Below are 17,262 nucleotides of genomic sequence, written 5' to 3'. Positions count from 1 at the left end.
GCCTCCTCCCACAAGCACACGAGTGGCGATGCCGGCGGTCTCTTGGCCACAAACTCTCCTCAAGATCTTCCAAGCCCGCACTGGAGAGCTGGGGTTCCAAAGTGCAGCCTCGGGGGCTGTCTGAAGGATTACTGGCTGGGTCCAGAAAGTGAAGCAAGCAGCAGCTCCCAGCTCGCCATCATCACGGGGAACCCTCTGGGATGTGCTGCGGCGTTTTGGCTCCGTAACACGTCGATCTGTGTTTCCTACAACAGCCATAGCCTGATGAGAGCTGGCAGGGGCTACGGCACGTGTAACCTTCAGAGAATTGAGCTGCCCGGCTCTAACGAGGCTCTCCAGAGTACGTCCAAACCAGAATATCACGGTTTTGGCTGATATTATTTAGGAAAGCAAAGGGCATGTTCCTGACACCAGAGTAACCCTGTCAGCAAATTCACATCCCTGCTCCCGAGCACATGCAAGCTAGTGCTCTGCAGTGGGGCGGAGGTGTTTTCCTCCCTTTAGAAAACGAGCCGAATGACAGATTCATTTCATTACCCCTGGAAATAATGGCTGAGCCATTTCTGCTGAATCTTTAACCAAAAGATAAATAAATCATCAACCGTAAGATAGACAGCCTTCAGGGATGTTTTTAGGAGGAAGGAAAGCATGGAAAAATGTTGAGTGCCTAAAATAGTCTTTTACAAAAGGAAACTCTGCATTCTTACGGATGCGATGGAGTGCAATGTTTCCCAGTAACCGATCTGTGCCACACCTTTTGCCAAAGTACTTCTTCAAGGAAAAGGAAAAATGTTTCACAAGTAGTGAGTTAAAAATAATCTTGCTCTTCTTAACCCATTAGCAGTTAAGTATGCTTCAGGGTGGGATCTCCCCCCAGCTGCTCAGATCCCTTTGCTCAGAGGACCATCTGCGTGCTGCCTTCCCCTCAGAGACAAATTAAGCTGTCCCTGTCCCATTCTTGTCCTCCCCTTCTCTCAGCTATGGCGAGGGAGTTTTCCAGTCCAGAAACCAACTGAGCTGCAGGTGAAAATACCACTGGCTCCTCTGGTCCTTGGAGGCATCTGAGAGAAGTCCCATGGACTGGGTGGACCAGAAGCGCCCTTCCCTTTAAGGGGCTTTGAGGGAGCTGTGGCCAGCAGCCCGCTAGGAACATAGTTCCTGACAGCTATGCCTAATCCACTGCATTATATGATCCCTTAGGATTTGCTGAGCTTCTTGGGGATTACCTGGATTCATTGAGGAAAAGCTTCTCCCCAGATCTTCGCAAGCAGATCTCTTTTTCCTGAATCCTGTCCTGAGGAGGTTCAAGGAGTGGGGGCTCTGGCAGAAAAAGCATCGTTGTGTGAACTAGAAATCGTCGCTGCCTTCTGCATAGGGATGCATTGAGGCAGAAGGTTAAGTGCCATGCTCAGGGCTACAAAGCAACAACGTGGTAGAGCAGAAAAAGTAATCTGGCACCCTGACTCCTATTTGTCTCTGGTTTCTATTCTCTCATTCTCTGATGCCTTCAAATCTGTAGTTAACATCACCGTAACGCATTTAGAAATGAAGGGAAAATAAATATTTTTTCCTGTGGGCAGTAAAGATGAGTTGATTTTGCCTAGTTGTAAAATTCAGTTATGTATAAATGATTCTTTATTTTATAATAGCTATTAGAGTGTTTGTTTGCAGGATTTTCTTGGGGTGGAAACTTCAGAAGAAGCATTGCTTTGAGCTAATCATTTAGCAAAGGACAAAGATGCCTTAGATTGCTGACTCGTCCTATAGTTAATGGTTCTCTCAGGCTTTTCTCTGTCAAATGTGGCAACTATGACATCAAATGTTATCTCTGTAAACACATGCCAACTTAAAATAGCACATGGGGGGTGGGGGGGAGCTCCTTATCCTATATTTTCACCACGATTATGGTCACCGGCGTGTTCATCTCACCATGGAAAAAAATAGACTTTGGGATAGCTACGCTTTCCAAAAGTTAATTTTTAAAAACAAATGACTAATCTAACAAACCATTCCGCTTTCAAATTAGCCACCTTAGGGACTCCTCCTCTAAGCATATAAAATATGGAATCCTCATTTCTGGGATGCCAGAGGTGACGCTGTGCTATATTGTTTGCACAGCCTCACCGTGGGCACGGGGACAGCAGGAGCTATTAGAGCCTTTATCCCAAGGACCTTGCGGGACAGCAGACTGGCAGGTCAGAGAACCAGACAGCTTTGTTGATCTGCCACTGATCTGCTGTGTGACCTTGAGCAAGTCTTTTCACTTTTCTCTAGCTCTGCTTCTCCTCCTACAATTTGCCTTATCTATTTAAATGGCAGCCTTTCCGAGCAGGGAATTTCTCACCTTGCCTTGGCTAGCAGTGCTCAGCTGAATGTGAAGCCGCCTTCCTTGGGATTATTGCATTGCGAAACTAGCATGTTGTCCTACCAATTAGAAGCATTATTATAAAATCCTAATCAGTTATTTTTTCAGAGGGATCTCCGTGGTGGTCAGAGGAGTAGTAAAGTCCCCTTCTCCAGTATTTCAGCCCTGATGCTCTTCCTATCCAGGAGCTGAAGCTGTGAGGCAGCATCACCAACGCTGCCACTTTCCAGCGAGGTTTTTGGGGGCAGCACAGAGCAGGGCAGGCCATGCTGTGCTGCTGAGCTGCACTCCTCCCAGGAGCAGGTCGAATCCGCTCCCATGCTGGGCTTTATCAAGCAGGACGAGAGGTGCTCCTAATCCTGGCCGTGAGTGAAAGTGTGTCCGGGGAGCCGCCAAGACTTTCCTCTGACGCTGGCAATGGACCTCTGGGCAATGGTGCACGTCTCCAGGATCTATACTCAAAAGCCTCAGATGTTCATTTAGTGGAGCTTTTGTACGTATGGCACCTGCTCCTGGATGTTGGGAAAAGTACAAAGAGAAAACCACACCGAGGTCAGGCTTTTCTTCATTCCTCACGGCATGTTGTTGGTAGATGTCTCCATGCCAGCAGCCTCCTCAGTCAGGGACCACCACCGACAGACCAGTGCTGCAGGAAAACTCTGTATTCAGCCTAGATCGATGGTACTAAACGCAGGTCGGAACAGGGAGGCTTTTTGGGGGCTGAACCATGATTTTTGGATGGAAGGTATGCTTCGGTTGAGGGGATAATGTGTGCTGCAGCTAATGTTGACTTTGGCCAAGTGGCTTATTATCCTAACTAGGAGATGTTTGTAAATATGCCCAGAAATATCTAATACATTTCACTAGCCAGGCACAAGCTGTCAGCCTACGGCATATCTATAGCACAGCAGTTTCCTCGGCATTTTTCCTCTAAATTAGACAAATTGCCAGACTGTTTAAGGCAGCAGCACACTGCCCAGACCAGGATTTCTTAACCGAGTCCTGGGAGAAACGCGCCCACCTACCTCACCAGCAAGCTGCGGGGAGCCGAGGCTCACGTCCCAGCAGCATCCTTTTCCCAGCCAAGCACACGCCTCCTCCCTCCATCTGCAAGCTGGGAAGAGTCAGGGTAGGAAAGCTGGGGCTGTGCCTTCCTCTGGCGCGCGCACACGGCAAATCCCAGAGCTTTCTGCCTGCGATCCCCCTGAGTCAGCGAACAGCTGGGTTTCTATCCCAGTCGGAGGCAGCTCTCGGAGGAACATCTGGCTCCGGTCTCTGTCTTGTCTGCTGCTCCTTCACACATCTACTTCCTTGCAAAGACCTTACTGGGGGGAGCGGGAGGGGAAACCGGCTCGAGGTTCTCTGCACTGCTTAAACAGGACCACCCTGCTGCACTGCAACAAACACAGAAGCAACGTTTCTCTATTTCCTACGAAAATACAGCGCACAAATAAAGCTGATGAGGAGATGCAGTCGCATTTGTCTATTGCCGTGCAGCTCCAGCATTTCTGGCACTTAGGGGAAGGTTACGTGCAGGGATGCCGCTCGCCTTCCCTCCGGTTTGAGCTCCCGTGGTGTAGAGGAGGGCTGCCTGCGTGGAGAGGGCAGGGTGAAAGCTCAGAGTGTTTTCTGGGGCTGTATGACATGCTGAGCAGGGAAGCCAGCCCAGCCAGCCTCGCAGATGAAGCCCTTGCCTCACGATTTTTCCCAGGAGAAGCTAGTGGCGATCTTTTCAGGGACTCGTACTGCTCAGTGTGAGTAACAGTGGCCGAGTGTCCTCCCCAGCAATTTCCAAATGAGTGCAAACCAAATGAGAGAGGGGAAGAACAAAGGAGGCTGCTGTGGGGCAATAGATTTGAGGGAAAAAATTGTGATTTTGTGGTCAGTCAAATATGGAATGTGCTGATGGTTCCTTAAGATTTTTCTAATGGAAAAATCATAAGCTGCAAATAGTTAAATCAGAGTCTCTATTTCTCAGCAAACATCTTAAATTACACATAAAAATCTCTTAAACGCCTCAGCTTAAGGGAGGCCCTGGCTAGCTCGAGATCCTTCGCCTTTTGGGGATTTCGCAGCAGACCACCCACTGGGAAAATGAGAAGTTGGCATCTCCAACACTGTGGCACTTTTTCTGGAGACGAGTCTCCGAAACGCTGCGCTCTTTTCCCCAGGGAGATGAAATGAAAGTGTCTAACTCGGTCTACGTGATTTGACAAAGTAGGGAAGCATAAATCACCCGCGACACGGCTTTCTTTAAACTATTAGGTACTCTATTTACACGCATTTGGACCAAATGTCCTGCTTCACCCTGCTACTTACATGTAATGTAATCAGCCCGCACTTGTGCAAATAAGTCTAAAATTTCACGCAGAGACATGCTGTGTGCTGTAGATGCCTTGTCTCGGATAATGAGTGAGTTGTATTAATTATTATAAATCTGTCCCAGCCTATTAAAGTCTTTCCTTAATGATGCTGTAGTGAGGTGGCTGCTTCGTTCTGAGTCAGCTGCTCCTGCAGCTATGCTTACCTTTTTGATCGAAACCTTTTGTGGTGCTTAGTGCAGGTAGGTTATTTCAAGCTGACGGGCCAACAAGCCACTTTGTCTGTAGAGCCTTTTATGAAGATTATGCTCTTACCTGTGTAAAAGCCTGGAGTTGAAAGTGCTAATCTTACGTATGCCAGTAAAAAAAAAAAAACATTAACTAAAACGAATGCCTGCATTATGCCCAGTAAGTACCATTGCTAGGTAGAAATTATGGATGCAATGTCCATATAGCGAAATACTCTTCCTCACCAAGTCAGATGAGCATTTCACAACTACTCACATGCTTTTATCTTCACACCACGTGGAAAACAATCGTTATTCCAGTTCAGGTGAGAGCAGGCAAAAATGGTACACGATGGACTCCATCTGAACCAGGCTTGTATGCCATATGAATCACACAGTGCTTTCCGGGTGCCGGTCTGGAAGCATCCCAGATCCATCACCTTAAACACAGCTCGCTGGCTTCACCTCGTCCTGGTGCCTGAAGCAGGCACCAGCCCTGGCGTCTGGCATTTGGCTGACTCAGCAGATGCACAGCCACTTGGACACCCAGTCTGCTGGGATGAGCTTTAGGAGTTGCTGCTGCGAAGGAGAGGCCAGCAGTCTGCATGTAGGAGGGTCCAGGAGATGTGGTGTGCACACCTGACCCTCTCTTCACGCTGAGGATATGGGGTCACCCCACACTTGCAAGCATCAGGCCCAGCAGCTGGCAGATGTCCTCGCTGCATAAGGGACCAAAGCCTGGGGTTGCACTGCTTGTGCTCAGAGGGAATTGGGGCAGTAGAATTCACTTTTGAGGAAAAGAGAGGTCCCTGCAAGACAGGTCAGTACACTTGCCACTCCTGCAGGAGTGTCTAAACACAGCCTAAAGCATGAAGCACCCTTTGGGGTCGTGCAGCCTCCCCCAGCAGTGGTGGGGAAGCTGAGCTTCAGGAGAGCACATTAACCCCAGGGGCCACCCAGCCAGGACCCTGTAGCTAATGCCCTGAGGAGTTAAGTGCTGTCGGAGTAGCGTTATGTGCAGAGGACTCTCAGAAGCAGCCTTGAATTCCTCTCTGGGATATCAGTGACTGCTTTCCGTGATTTTATCCTTCCTGCCGGTTTGGCTACGGCCCATGTTGGCAGCCTCAAGCTGGGCGTCTCCTGACGGGCAGAGCCGGGCTTTTCTTTGCCCTGCTGGAGACCGCACCGCACCAAGGCCGGCCCCCTGGGCAGGGTCTTCGCAGAGGGAAGGGCCCCATAAATCCCTATAACACAAACTGTGGCGGGGCTGAACCCCAGGTTTTCATCTCAGGGCCTGCACTGGGCTCTGCGATTCTCCTCATAAAGGTCTGGGTATTCGTGGTGGGCATTCTGCCCACATCTCCCCACACACTCCGCTTTCATGTTTGTATAATCTTAATTTTGCTGTGAGATTACTCGGGTGCCATATAGAGTAACAATAATCAAATGATGAGAATCATCATCACCGTTACAGGAACTGCATCAGGGTCATCAACTCAGTTGCTCCATTTGCCCTCCACAAGGTTATTTTGACCATATTTTTTGAAGAAAGGTAAAGGCTGACATTAAAAAATAACTATTACTTGTAAATCACAATGGATTGGGTGTTATCAGCACAGAATGAGATTCATAATCATCTGTCCTGTAGCACAGCGTGCTAAGCTGGTCTGGGCAGCACATAGGCTCTTCTTAATATGACCACGCAGTGGCCTCTGTGGCGATGTATTCGACAAAGGTGACAGCCTCTGTGCTAGAAGTCTCACAGGAACCAGAAACAAGACCTCTTTGCCTCTTCCCAAGCTGCTTCACCCTTTCTTCTGACTCCTCCTTTGCCTTTATTTGTCCCACCGGAGGAGAAGAGTGACAGGAGCGCTCTGCATAACGCGGCCTGCTTGCAGCCCAGGCCAGGCTCCGCTCCTCCTCAGCCTGCAGCCATGCTCGGCCTGCTCCTGCCGAGCCCTGTCGGACCCACGAGCCCATGGCTGCCCCTTCTCCCTGCCGAGCAGGAGGAAGGCAGGGCGCTAAGCGCGGCGGGCCTGTAAGGCGGCCGTGTAAACACTGCTCGCCGGGGTCCCGGAGCCGCGTTATTTATGTCCCCAGAATTCCCAGCTCCACCGGAGGGGATTTGGGCCGTCTCCAATGGCAGTGTCTGGCCGTCGCAAGAATTAAGCCTCCTATTGTCACAGGGAGAGCTGTTGGAGCTGCGCTCCAGCTTCTGAAGCCTTTTTGTTATGAAGACAGAAAAATGCAACGTTCCCTGTGCCCTAGACAATTAAAAGGAAACACCCTGTAAGACGCTGAGAGCCTGCGACTGTCACTAAGTCAGCCATGAGGCTGCTTCTCAGGGTAATTAATACCCCTTTTTGCTGTAAAAAAAAAAAAAAAAACAACAAACCCCACGACACCCACGGCTGCCAGTGGGAGCCATTTTGTCCACTCTGTCAGGGGCTGAAGCCTCGCATGGCACCCCAGGTGCCTGGGCCAGAATTTGCAGAAGAGACCAATGCCACCAAGTGTCCCTCTCCGTTCCCTCACTTTGACCACGAGGCCATCGCTGCCGATGTGTGGGGATGGCTGTCACCCCGATGGCATCATGCCACTGTGTTTTGACAGGGCTGTGGCCAGCGACCCCCACATCACTCGAGTCCCTGCCCTCGCGGCTCAGCCAGCAGTCACAAACCCCTCAGCCAGGACAAAGGTGTCCCTCAACCTCCTCATAAGCCGGGAGAGCAAAGCCCGGCCGAATGCTGGTGTTAACAAAACACGTGGTGCATTTTTATCTCTGGAAAGCTATTTCCTATTTGTAACACTACTTGAAACTGCTTCCAAGTCTTCATTTGATGCTAGCCGCGCTCATAGATTTTGTGTGTCTTGTTTTCATTTTCCAAATATGTTTATTAAAAAATGTTCTCAGGGTAACAGCCCTTGTGGTAGGAATTTCTGTTTTGGGGGAAGAATACCAGAGTTGGAGGTTTTTTTGCCAGCAGGATGTGAAAGCTGAAGGAAATAACAATGACTGGGGCTAGAGATTTGTCACAGCGAGTTAGAATGCAAAAATTTACAGTCTGGCCATGAGACAGTCCAGGCTAAAGCCATGAATTTATAGGAAGCATTGCCAAAAGCTGGATATTATTATTTTAATCAAACTCTGTTTTACTTTGCACTAGGAAAAAAGAAAAAAGAAAAAAAAAAAGTGAATTGCTAGAGATTTGGGCTCTGTGGATAGAGGATAAACTGCAGAAGAGCCACCTCTGTCTCCATGGCTCTTCCCATCCCCACCGAGGGGTGGGAAGCACACACGGCCTTCCCTGGAGACACAACAGGGATCCGGCTGCCCCAAATCTTGGAGGGAGAGTCCCTGCTTGCCTGGGAACTCCTCTCCCACTCCGTGCTGCCAGTTCAGCCTCTGCGGACTTCAAAGGAGTACCATGGGGGCCGGTCCCCTCTCACACCGACATGCCACCCAAGGCATTGCCTCGCTCTTCGGGCCCTGCGTCCAGCAAGGCTGGTGTGGGATTTTGTGCCTGGGAAGACTGGGAATGGCTTCGGAACTAAAGCCTGGGTGCGGGACTTGCAGATCACTGCTCCTCTCCCTGCAATGCAGCCTCGGAAGTGCTCTGTGAGGGTTTGCATAAGGGAAAAGTTTCACGCTCCTTTATGCTTGCATTGTCCCGGTGACCTTAATTGGGGTGTGTGTGTCGTTGATTTTTATTTTATTTCATTTCATTTTATTTTATTTTATTTTATTTTATTTTATTTTATTTTATTTTATTTTATTTTATTTTATTTTATTTTAATGGAATGAAAGAAAAGAGTTGCGTTGGCTTTTATCTGTACAGTACGGGGTCTGGATCTGCTGGAAAATTACTTGCGAGACCTCTGGCTCTCTATTTGCACAGAAGTAGCCACTTATATTTATTGCTTTACATATGGCCACAATCCAGCAAATCACTCAAGCATGCGAATAACTTTAAGCATCGAAGTAGTCCCCTGCGAGCCCGTGGGACTACCACCGCACTAAATATACACATCAAGTGATGAGCCCGGCTCCACCCTCGTGTTTCCCCGGGCGCTGCCACTGCTCCACACGCACACCCAGCAGGCCGGGGCCTTGCCCAGCGGCTCCCTCCCCGCTTGCCTAAACCTCGGTCACGGCCTTGGGCTGCTGGCGGCATCGATCGCTGTGCGCTCATCGATTTTGACCACTGAGGCTGTGCAACTCCAGATTAAAAAAATAAATAAATCTTTTTTCGTTTTCTTTCCCTTTTTTCCTTTTTCCTTTTCTTTTTTTTTTTTTAATTTATTTTTTTTCCTTTTTGTCTTTGTTTTTTTCTTTTCATCCTTTTTATAATCTTTTTTTTTTCTTTTTTTCTTTTTCTTTTTTTTTCTTTTTTTTTTTTTTCTCTTTTTTTTTTTTTTTTTCCTTTTAACCCAGAAAAAAACACCTAACGAATTTGCACCGGACAGCCCGGCCGAGCCGTATAGGGTCTGGCTGCTATATAGGGGCATCTCTTCGTGACCCACACGCACCCAATCGGGCCGAGGGGGGCGAGGGGGCAGCCCCGCAGGGCCGTGCCGTGCCGTGCCGTGCCGGACCGGGGGGCGGCTCTCCCCCTCCCCACGCCCCACCCGGGCCGTGCGGGGCCGGGGTTAAGACCGCAGGAGGGATTTGGGGGGAGGGTGGGAGCGGGGGGATGGGGGTGGCAAATACCCCGTCGCAAGGGCAGGACGCGAAGCGCATACCAAGATTTATAGGTGGACTTTACGGGACGTTTTACTGGAAGCCGGGAGAAGACCCGTTCCTCCCCGCAGCGTGCGGGGCCGCTCCGGCCGGTAGATGTTCACCTCGGGCCGACCGGGTGCAGGGCTGAGAGAAGGGGAAAAACCTCGCCGAGATCTCATGGAAGCAGACAGGGAGGGTTTTAGGGGAGCCCGGTGCGTGTCCGAGTCCGGGTGCGCCCACCGAGCATCCCTCTGGACCCCGGGTGGAGAAGAGCAGGCGGGCTGCTGGGGGCTTTGCTTTGGGGCTTTTAATTTGTTCCTTTAATTTTTCCCCCGTCCCTGTCCCCTGTCCCCGTCCCGGTGCCTTGGCCGCGGAGCGTCCCCTGCGCTGCCCGGCCGAGCTCCCCAAACCCGACCTCGGAGACCTCCCGAAATAAAAGTGCTGGGAATAAAGGCTTTGCCTGTATTTGGGGAGGATCTTTTTCTACTCCCCTCTATTTTCTTCCTCGAGGAGAAGACGCGGCCGTCCGGAGCGGTTAATTCCGATCCGGGCTCGCAGATAGAAAATGAAAATTTGGCAGCCGGTTTGCCCGGCGTTGGACGGGGCTCCGGAGATGGAAACCCTTCGTGGGCTGTACTGACCGACCCCCTCGGCCGGGCGCGCAAATTTCAGACGTCCCCCCGCAAAACACGCGTCCCACGGCGGGCGTTGAGCAAGGCAAAGGTGGGCTTCGATCCCAAATCGGCCCCGTCCCCATCCCCACCCTTCGGGGGGCTGCTCGGGTCCCAGCCCCTCAGCCGCGCATCCCGCGGGACGGGTCCCCGAGCCCTGCCCCGGGCTCCGGTGCGCGCCTCCGTTCCCCCGAGGAGGTGGCTTCCCTCCAAAAATGCTGCTGCGTCAATAGCGAGGGGGGTAAAAACTGTTTTATTTCGTAGGTAGAAAAAAAAAAAAAAAAAAAAAAAAAAAGCGCAGGTAGGGCAAGAGCGGGAGGGATTTGGGAAAACCCAGGGGCGGCAGGAAAATAAGGCGGAGAGGAGAGAGGGGGAAGGAGGGAGGCAGCGGGCACCGGGGGAACTGCGGCGGGACAGGAGCGGGGCTGCTCCCTGCACACCGCCAGGGTTCAAAGTGCGCCAGGGAGGCGGCCGAAAACAAAAGAGAGCAGCGGGCTCGGCGCCCCGCAGCCCCGCAGCCCCCCGGCTTTGCGGCGGAGGCTGCGCGGGGGTTGCGCAGGGGTTGCGCGCCGGGGTGTGGGGATGTGGATTGGGGGCAGACGGCGCAGCGGGAGGCCGGGAGCGGCCTTCCCCGAGGGCCGGGGGGGGTGTCTAGGGGTCGGGGGGGGTTGGGGGACGTTGTTCGAGCCCCCCGCCCCCTGCTTCCCGCAGCGGGCGTTGTGCAGAGTCCCCATTTCGTTGTGTTTTCCACCCCTCCCCTCCAACCTCCTCTCTACGGCCTCCATTGTTCCAGGTTCACACTGCCACCGCTGATAAGGAGGAAAACCCCCGAAAAAAAAAAAAAAAAAAAAAAAAAAAAGGCAAGCAAGAAAGAATGAAGGAAAAAAAAAAAAAAAAAACACACCACACAACCCAAGATTTTGATTTACGACCTAATCAAAACATTATATCTTTGGTCAAGTGGCGCAGAAAAATGATGACCCTCAAGGCTTCAGCTAGGGGGAGAAAGAGAAATTCAGATTACACTCGGAGTGATTTATGTCCTCTCTGAGCGGTCACGTTGATTTTTCATCGTTTGAGCCATTACACAGTAGAGTGGAAAACTCTGATCCAATATTTTTTTGGTCCGGAAACGGTACATATATTATTCCAAACGGGTAGATATAGATATATATATATATATAAGATATGTATATTCTTCCTCCGTGCACGCACGTCTTCTAAATATATATACAGGCATTTTATGGAGCGAGGGGAGGATTATAAATAGCCGATGGCACGGAGAAGAGCGGCGGGGCGAAGGCAGGGAGCCGACACCCCCGGCTCGGGGGGGGCTGCAGGAGGGCACCCGTCTGGCTCCGGCCCCCGGTGTCGTCCCCGGCCCCGGTAGGAGGAGAAGGAGGAGGAAGAGGAGGAGGAGGAGGGGGACATTTTCGCAAGCCCCCGGCACTCACCCTGGCGAGGTGTTGACACGGCGCAGGAAAACCGACGGGAGCGGCGTTCGCCGGGGAGGCGGCGAGGCATGGAGAGGCGGCCTCGGAAGGGGGGGGGGACACCCCAAATTTCCTCTCCCCCCCTGCCCCCCCCCCGCACCCCCCAGCATCGGGGGCTGCAGCTCCAGCGGCACCGCGACCCCGCAGCTCGCACACGGGAAAAGAGCACGGAGAGAGGCGGGGGGCCGGGAAAAAAATTAAAAAAAAAAAAGAAAAAAAAAAAGAAAAAAAAAAAAAAAAAAAAAAGAAAGAAAAAAAGAAAAAAAAAAAAGAAAACAAAAAGTAGGAAATAATAAATAAATAAATAGAAGGGAAAACGAGAAGAGAGGAGGTTGGGGACTCCGCTTTTGGGTTGGGGAGAGGTTTCTCTGTGGGCCTGACCTCTCCCCCTTTTCCTCTCCCCTCTTTTTTCTCCCCTCTCCGCTCCTCTCCCCGTCCATCCTGGGCCCCCCCCGGCGGGCACCCCCCTTCCACCGCCCCTTCCTCCGGGTCTCCCCGGCCTCGGGGGCGAAACCAGCTCCGCGGGGAGGGACGGGGGACAGGGGACAGGGAACAGGGGACGGGGAGGTCCCGCACCCCGCACCCCGCTCCCCGCACCCCATCCTCCCCCGTGCGCCCCGACGGCCCCCGGGAGGCCTCGGGGGCTTCGCTCCCGGCCGCCCCCCGCGCACCTCGCCCCGTGCAGTCGCTGCCGGTGTCGCTGCCGGTGTCGGTGTCGCTGCCGGTGGCGGTGGTGGTGGCGGTGGCGATGTCCCTGCGGCCGCCCCCCGCCCCCGCCGGCCCCTCCTGGCCGCCCGGCTGCGAGCCGATGGGAGGGCCGAGCGGCAATTCATCTTGATTTGCCTTCATTGTCCGGAGCTGGCGAACTATAATCCTGTATAATTTCACGAACAAGCAGGTTTAGAATTAATGGGTCACTATTATTTAAAACAAAACACGCGAGAGCACGACCTTTCCCTTCAACTACACGCCGCAGCGCCGAGCCGCAGGAAACTCGGGGCTAACCTCTCACCCCCCCGCGCTCGGCGGGGCTGCGGTTATTTGGGCTGCTCTTTGTTTCCCTTAATGTCTGCAAGGGGATTTGGAAGCAGAAATGTAATATTACATGAAGGATCTCCCCGCTTCGGGGAGAAGGTGCTCGCAGGGGGCGGCCGAGGGGACAGATGATTTCGCACGGGAGCGGTTTGTTTGCAAACTGGCTTTGCTTTTTTGCTTTTCTTTCTTCGCCCCCCCCCCCCCCCTTCCCCTCCTCCCTCTCCTTTAATGTAATAAAAGCTTCCTTCACAGCGGGAGAAATTTATGCTCGAGATACAGCAACTTCGGGGCTGGCGATGTCAAATAATCCATTTTCTCGGGGCTGCGCAGGGGAGCAGTGGCAGCCCGGCCGCCCGGCGCACACAGGAGGCAGCGCTTCTCGCATGCGACTTCAGCGTGAGTTTTACCTATACATTTACTTTTTTATATATATATATTTTTTTTTCCACGCGAAAAATGCTGCCATTTATTCCCACAACCTAAACCAGTGCCCCTCAATCAGGCTCGGGGGACGAGGTCCCGTGGCAGCGACCGGTCAGTCCCTGCAGACGAGTCACCGCTGCGCCCCTCGGAAAGAAAAAAAAAAATAAAAATCCAGACAAAAGCGTATGCTGTATATTTTTACTCCCATGAAATAAAACACATTTGTCATGTTCGCTGAAAAGGAAAACAAGAATATTGTACGAAATGTTATACACAGGGCATGTTTTACATTGCAATATCAGAAACATCATTGCATCCACCAGAGGTACTATTCTAAAACTGATATTCACACAATGGTTTTTTTTGTTTGTTTGTTTTTTAATAATTATATGTTAGAAACATACAGTGCCGCATTTAGTATATACATTCCCTTGCTCGCAAGCGAAAAAATCCTAATCGCTTCTGTGTAACATGCTTTATTTTAAAGCCTAACCTTTTAAAAACACTGTTGTGATATTACTAACAACTGCTTTTATAAAATTAATTTGACATTTCGATATATATACATCCTTTCAGTCATTTTTATGTTAACAATGCTAAACTTAAAAAATAACAAGCTTATAGTAACATTAAAATGTCATATCATATCCAGTCAAACATTTGTCCATATATATATATATATATGTCCTTGTAACTGCTGAAATACTCTTAGCGAAAGATCTCAGAATCTGTAGGAGGTCCTTTGAAAACAAAGGAACTATCTTATTTCAGTGGTTTCCTTTTTTTTTTTTCCTCCCCCCCCCTCCTTTTTTCCTCTCTCTCTTTTTTTTTTTTTTTTTCCCTCTCTCTGTTTTCTCCTCCTTTCTCCGCTCTCCAGTGCCCATCACTTTCTAGCGCGTTTCTCAGTCTCTGGGGGGTTTGGGGAGGGATTCCCATGCAGTGTTTTGTGCTGCTGCGTCTCACACGGGTCTGTCCACGGCGTACTGGCACGCACTCAGGTTGGAAGCGGGGTTCTGCACGCTGGCGTAGCCAAAACTGGAGTGCTGCTTGGCTTTAAGTCTCAGACTCGCCAAGCTCGAGTTACATGTGTCCCTATAAACGTACGGAGGTGTCGGAGGAGCATAAGGACAGGCTGGCGTTGGCACGGCAGAATTCAGGGAGGGGTTGCTCAAGTTGTTCAAGTTATTCAGGCTGTTGAGGCTGGAGCCGGGGACCCCGGTGACCGCCGAGGGTACCATGCTTGAAGACATACTCATGGAGGAGATGGAGTTTGGAGGGGAGAACATGCTCTGAGAAGACAGAGGGTTGACATTCATGGAGTTGAAGAAGGGAAAGCTTTTGGTGGAGAGGGAGGCGGAGGTCAGGCCCTTGGCCGCCCAGTTGTTGTAGGAGTAGCCGGGGTACATGTCGTCGTAGGGCTGCATCAGGCCGTTAAACTGGGGGCCGAAGCCGTTTTTGCACAGCTCGGCTTGCTGGTTCCTTTCTCTCTTTCTCCATTTGGCTCGGCGGTTCTTGAACCAAACCTTTGGGAACGGGGGGAGAGGGAAGGGAGATGCGAGACGCGGGTTAGTGGGGAACCATCACCAACCAGCACAGCCCGGGCCGCGTCCCCGCGTCTCCGTGCCCTACAGACACGCAGGTGGCCGTGGGCTTCTCCTCCTCCTCCTCTTCCTCCACGGAGCCCGGCATCGCTGCCCCGGCCCCGAGCATCCCCGCACCCGGGGCCGCCGGGCACGGCCGGGCCCCCCGCTCCGCGCCGCGTCTTTCTCTGCTCCTTAGCTTTTTGTTCGTTTCTCTCTCTCTCTTTTTTTTTTTTTCCTCCCTTCTTGGCTTATTCCAAACTGCAGTCGTCCAGGGGAAACACAAAAAGTGCAAAAGCGAGGGCAAAACGCCTGGAAAGCGGCGGAATTTTAAGGCAATGTTTCCTATTACGGGGAGGGAGAGGGAAGCCAGCAACTAATAAATCGTTGCTTCAGTTTGTTAAAGCTACAAGTTCCTCCTGAGCGAAAGCTTCCAGAGCCGAAAACCACTTCTAAACAAACTTGTTCGACTGCTCTTTGGCAAAAAGGAAAAAAAAAAAAAAAAGGGAGAAAAAAAAAAAAAAGGAGAAGAAGAAAATCGCCTTTTAACAACGTGCTAAGGAAGATCTAAGGGACCCTCCCCGCAGACAATGGGGGAAACGTGCCCTTTCCCAATCCACATCTGGGTGTCTGATCCGTCGGGCAGCCGCCGGCAGCAGCCTCGCTGTGTGTATTGGAGCCCCCCCCGGGTGTTTACACGAGCCCCCCCTGGCCTGGGGGGGGGGGGGGTCCCAGGAGGGCCGGGGCTGCCCCGAGCCGACAGCCCCCGGCGCCTGTCCTGCAGCCCTGCTCCAAGCGGAGAGAAGGATTGAGGTGGGATTTCCGAAAATCTGGGGGTTCGGCCCTTTTTTTTTTTTTTTTTTTTTTTTAAAAAATATGATTTTAATATATTTTTTTTTCCTCTTCCCTGCAGCGTTTGCACGCGGGCAGGATCTGGCCTGGGGGATCTGTGCAGCGCGGCGCTGGGTCCCATAAATCTCGGAGGGGGGAAAGGGCGGCGAGGCGCTCGTCGAATTGTGAAACCAACCGCGGGAGCAAACGCAAGGAAGGGCACGTCGGGAGCGCCTCCGAGTGAAGCGAAAGCCCTTGTGTATTTTACATCTTTTTCTCATTAGAGGCAGCGCAGGTTGCAGCCTGTTCCAAGTCGCTTTCTTGGCTAATGTTTTCATTAGGGTTTCGATCAAAAGGAGCAGGACGCGGCGCACGGCGAGGGCGAAACGTGCAGCGAGCCGGAGTCCAGAGAGAGAGAGAAAGATCCCAATCTGTCTCGCCTTGACAGAAACGTCCCGCTCCGCGCTGCTTTTGTGCAAAAGCTCTGAAGCTGGCGTACAACCCGAAATCGAAAGCAGCTGCGAACGTCTCGGCCCCCTCCCCTTCGCCCCCCCGACCCCCGCCGGCCGGAGCCGGGCACTCACCCTAACCCTGGCCTCGGTGAGGTTGGTCCAGACGGCGATCTCCTCCCGGGTGGACATGTCCGGGTAGCGATTCCGCTGGAAGGTGGCCTCCAGCTCCTGCAGCTGCTGGCTGGTGAAGTGAGTCCTCTGCCGCCGCTGCCTCTTCTTCTTGGAGGGGTCCTCGGGCCCCGCATCCTCGCTTTTGCTCTGCTGGCTCTTCTCTTTCTCTGCAAGGGCGAGGAGGAGGAGAAGGGGGGGTGTAGGAAAAAAAAAAACAACGACGGGACCCAAACCGAGTTCACCTCGGCCCCCGAAGCCTCGCCCCGAGAGAGGCTGGGTAAATGATTAACCCGCAGGGACGGCCTCCGCCGCCGGCACCCAAGGGTGGGCTCCCCGCGGGGCGCCAGCAGCCGCCGGGGTCGCCCCGTGGCTCGGTGGCTTGCTCGCCCCCCGGCCCCGGTCGCTCGCCCGCCTGAGCCCGCGGTGTTCGCCCGTCTGCGGCCCGTCCGTGTCCAAATCACTCGCCCCCGCATCCCCACTACTCGGCCGTCTGAATCCAGATTACTCGCCCCCAACATCCACATTACTCGCCCGTTCGTATTCGCACTACTCGCCCCCGCACACACCCTACTAGCCAGTCCGAATCCAAATTATTCGCCTCTGCATCCGCACTACTCGCCCGTCTGTATCCACGCTACTCGTCCTCTACACGGACACTACTCGCCCGTCTGTATCCAAATTATTCGCCTCTTCACCCGCACTATTCACACGTTTTTAACCAAATTACTGGCCCTCTGTGTAGAAATTACTTGCCCGTTTGCATCCGCATTACTCGCTTTCTGTAGCCAAATTCCTCGCCCTCTGCGTCCACGCTGCTCGCCCATTTATATCCAAATCGCGCGTCCTTCTGTAGCCGCATTACTCGCCCATTTGTATCGGAATTACTCGCCCGTCTGTATCCACATTACGCCCGTCGGCATCCCCATTATTCTCCCATTTGCATCCCAATTACTCGCCTGTCCGCATCCAC

General features: G+C 52.3%; 1 protein-coding gene and 1 long non-coding RNA gene across 5 annotated transcripts in view; one reads left to right on the top strand and one right to left on the bottom strand.

Moving 5' to 3' along the window:
• Positions 1 to 1,077: 1,077 nt before the first annotated feature.
• LOC113843539 (uncharacterized) lies at positions 1,078 to 16,072 on the top strand. The gene is made up of 3 exons (XR_011808801.1): positions 1,078 to 2,195; positions 13,088 to 13,231; positions 15,752 to 16,072. It is a non-coding gene; the product is annotated as an uncharacterized lncRNA (long non-coding RNA).
• Positions 13,429 to 17,262, bottom strand: part of PITX2 (paired like homeodomain 2) — a 15,017-nt gene continuing 11,183 nt past the window's right edge. For all 4 annotated transcript variants that reach the window (XM_038178818.2, XM_072036916.1, XM_027456453.3 and 1 more), the window contains 2 exons: positions 16,254 to 16,459; positions 13,429 to 14,781 (listed from right to left, as the gene is read on the bottom strand). In XM_038178818.2, the coding sequence (XP_038034746.1) occupies positions 14,218 to 14,781; positions 16,254 to 16,459 (770 nt within the window). In that variant the 3' untranslated portion in view covers positions 13,429 to 14,217. The remainder of the gene's footprint in view (positions 14,782 to 16,253; positions 16,460 to 17,262) is intronic.

This window comes from Anas platyrhynchos, chromosome 4 (assembly GCF_047663525.1).
Source record: "Anas platyrhynchos isolate ZD024472 breed Pekin duck chromosome 4, IASCAAS_PekinDuck_T2T, whole genome shotgun sequence".
NCBI lineage: Eukaryota > Metazoa > Chordata > Aves > Anseriformes > Anatidae > Anas > Anas platyrhynchos.
Note: the sequence above shows the minus strand (reverse complement) of the source record. Positions and strands in the feature narration are given on the sequence as shown.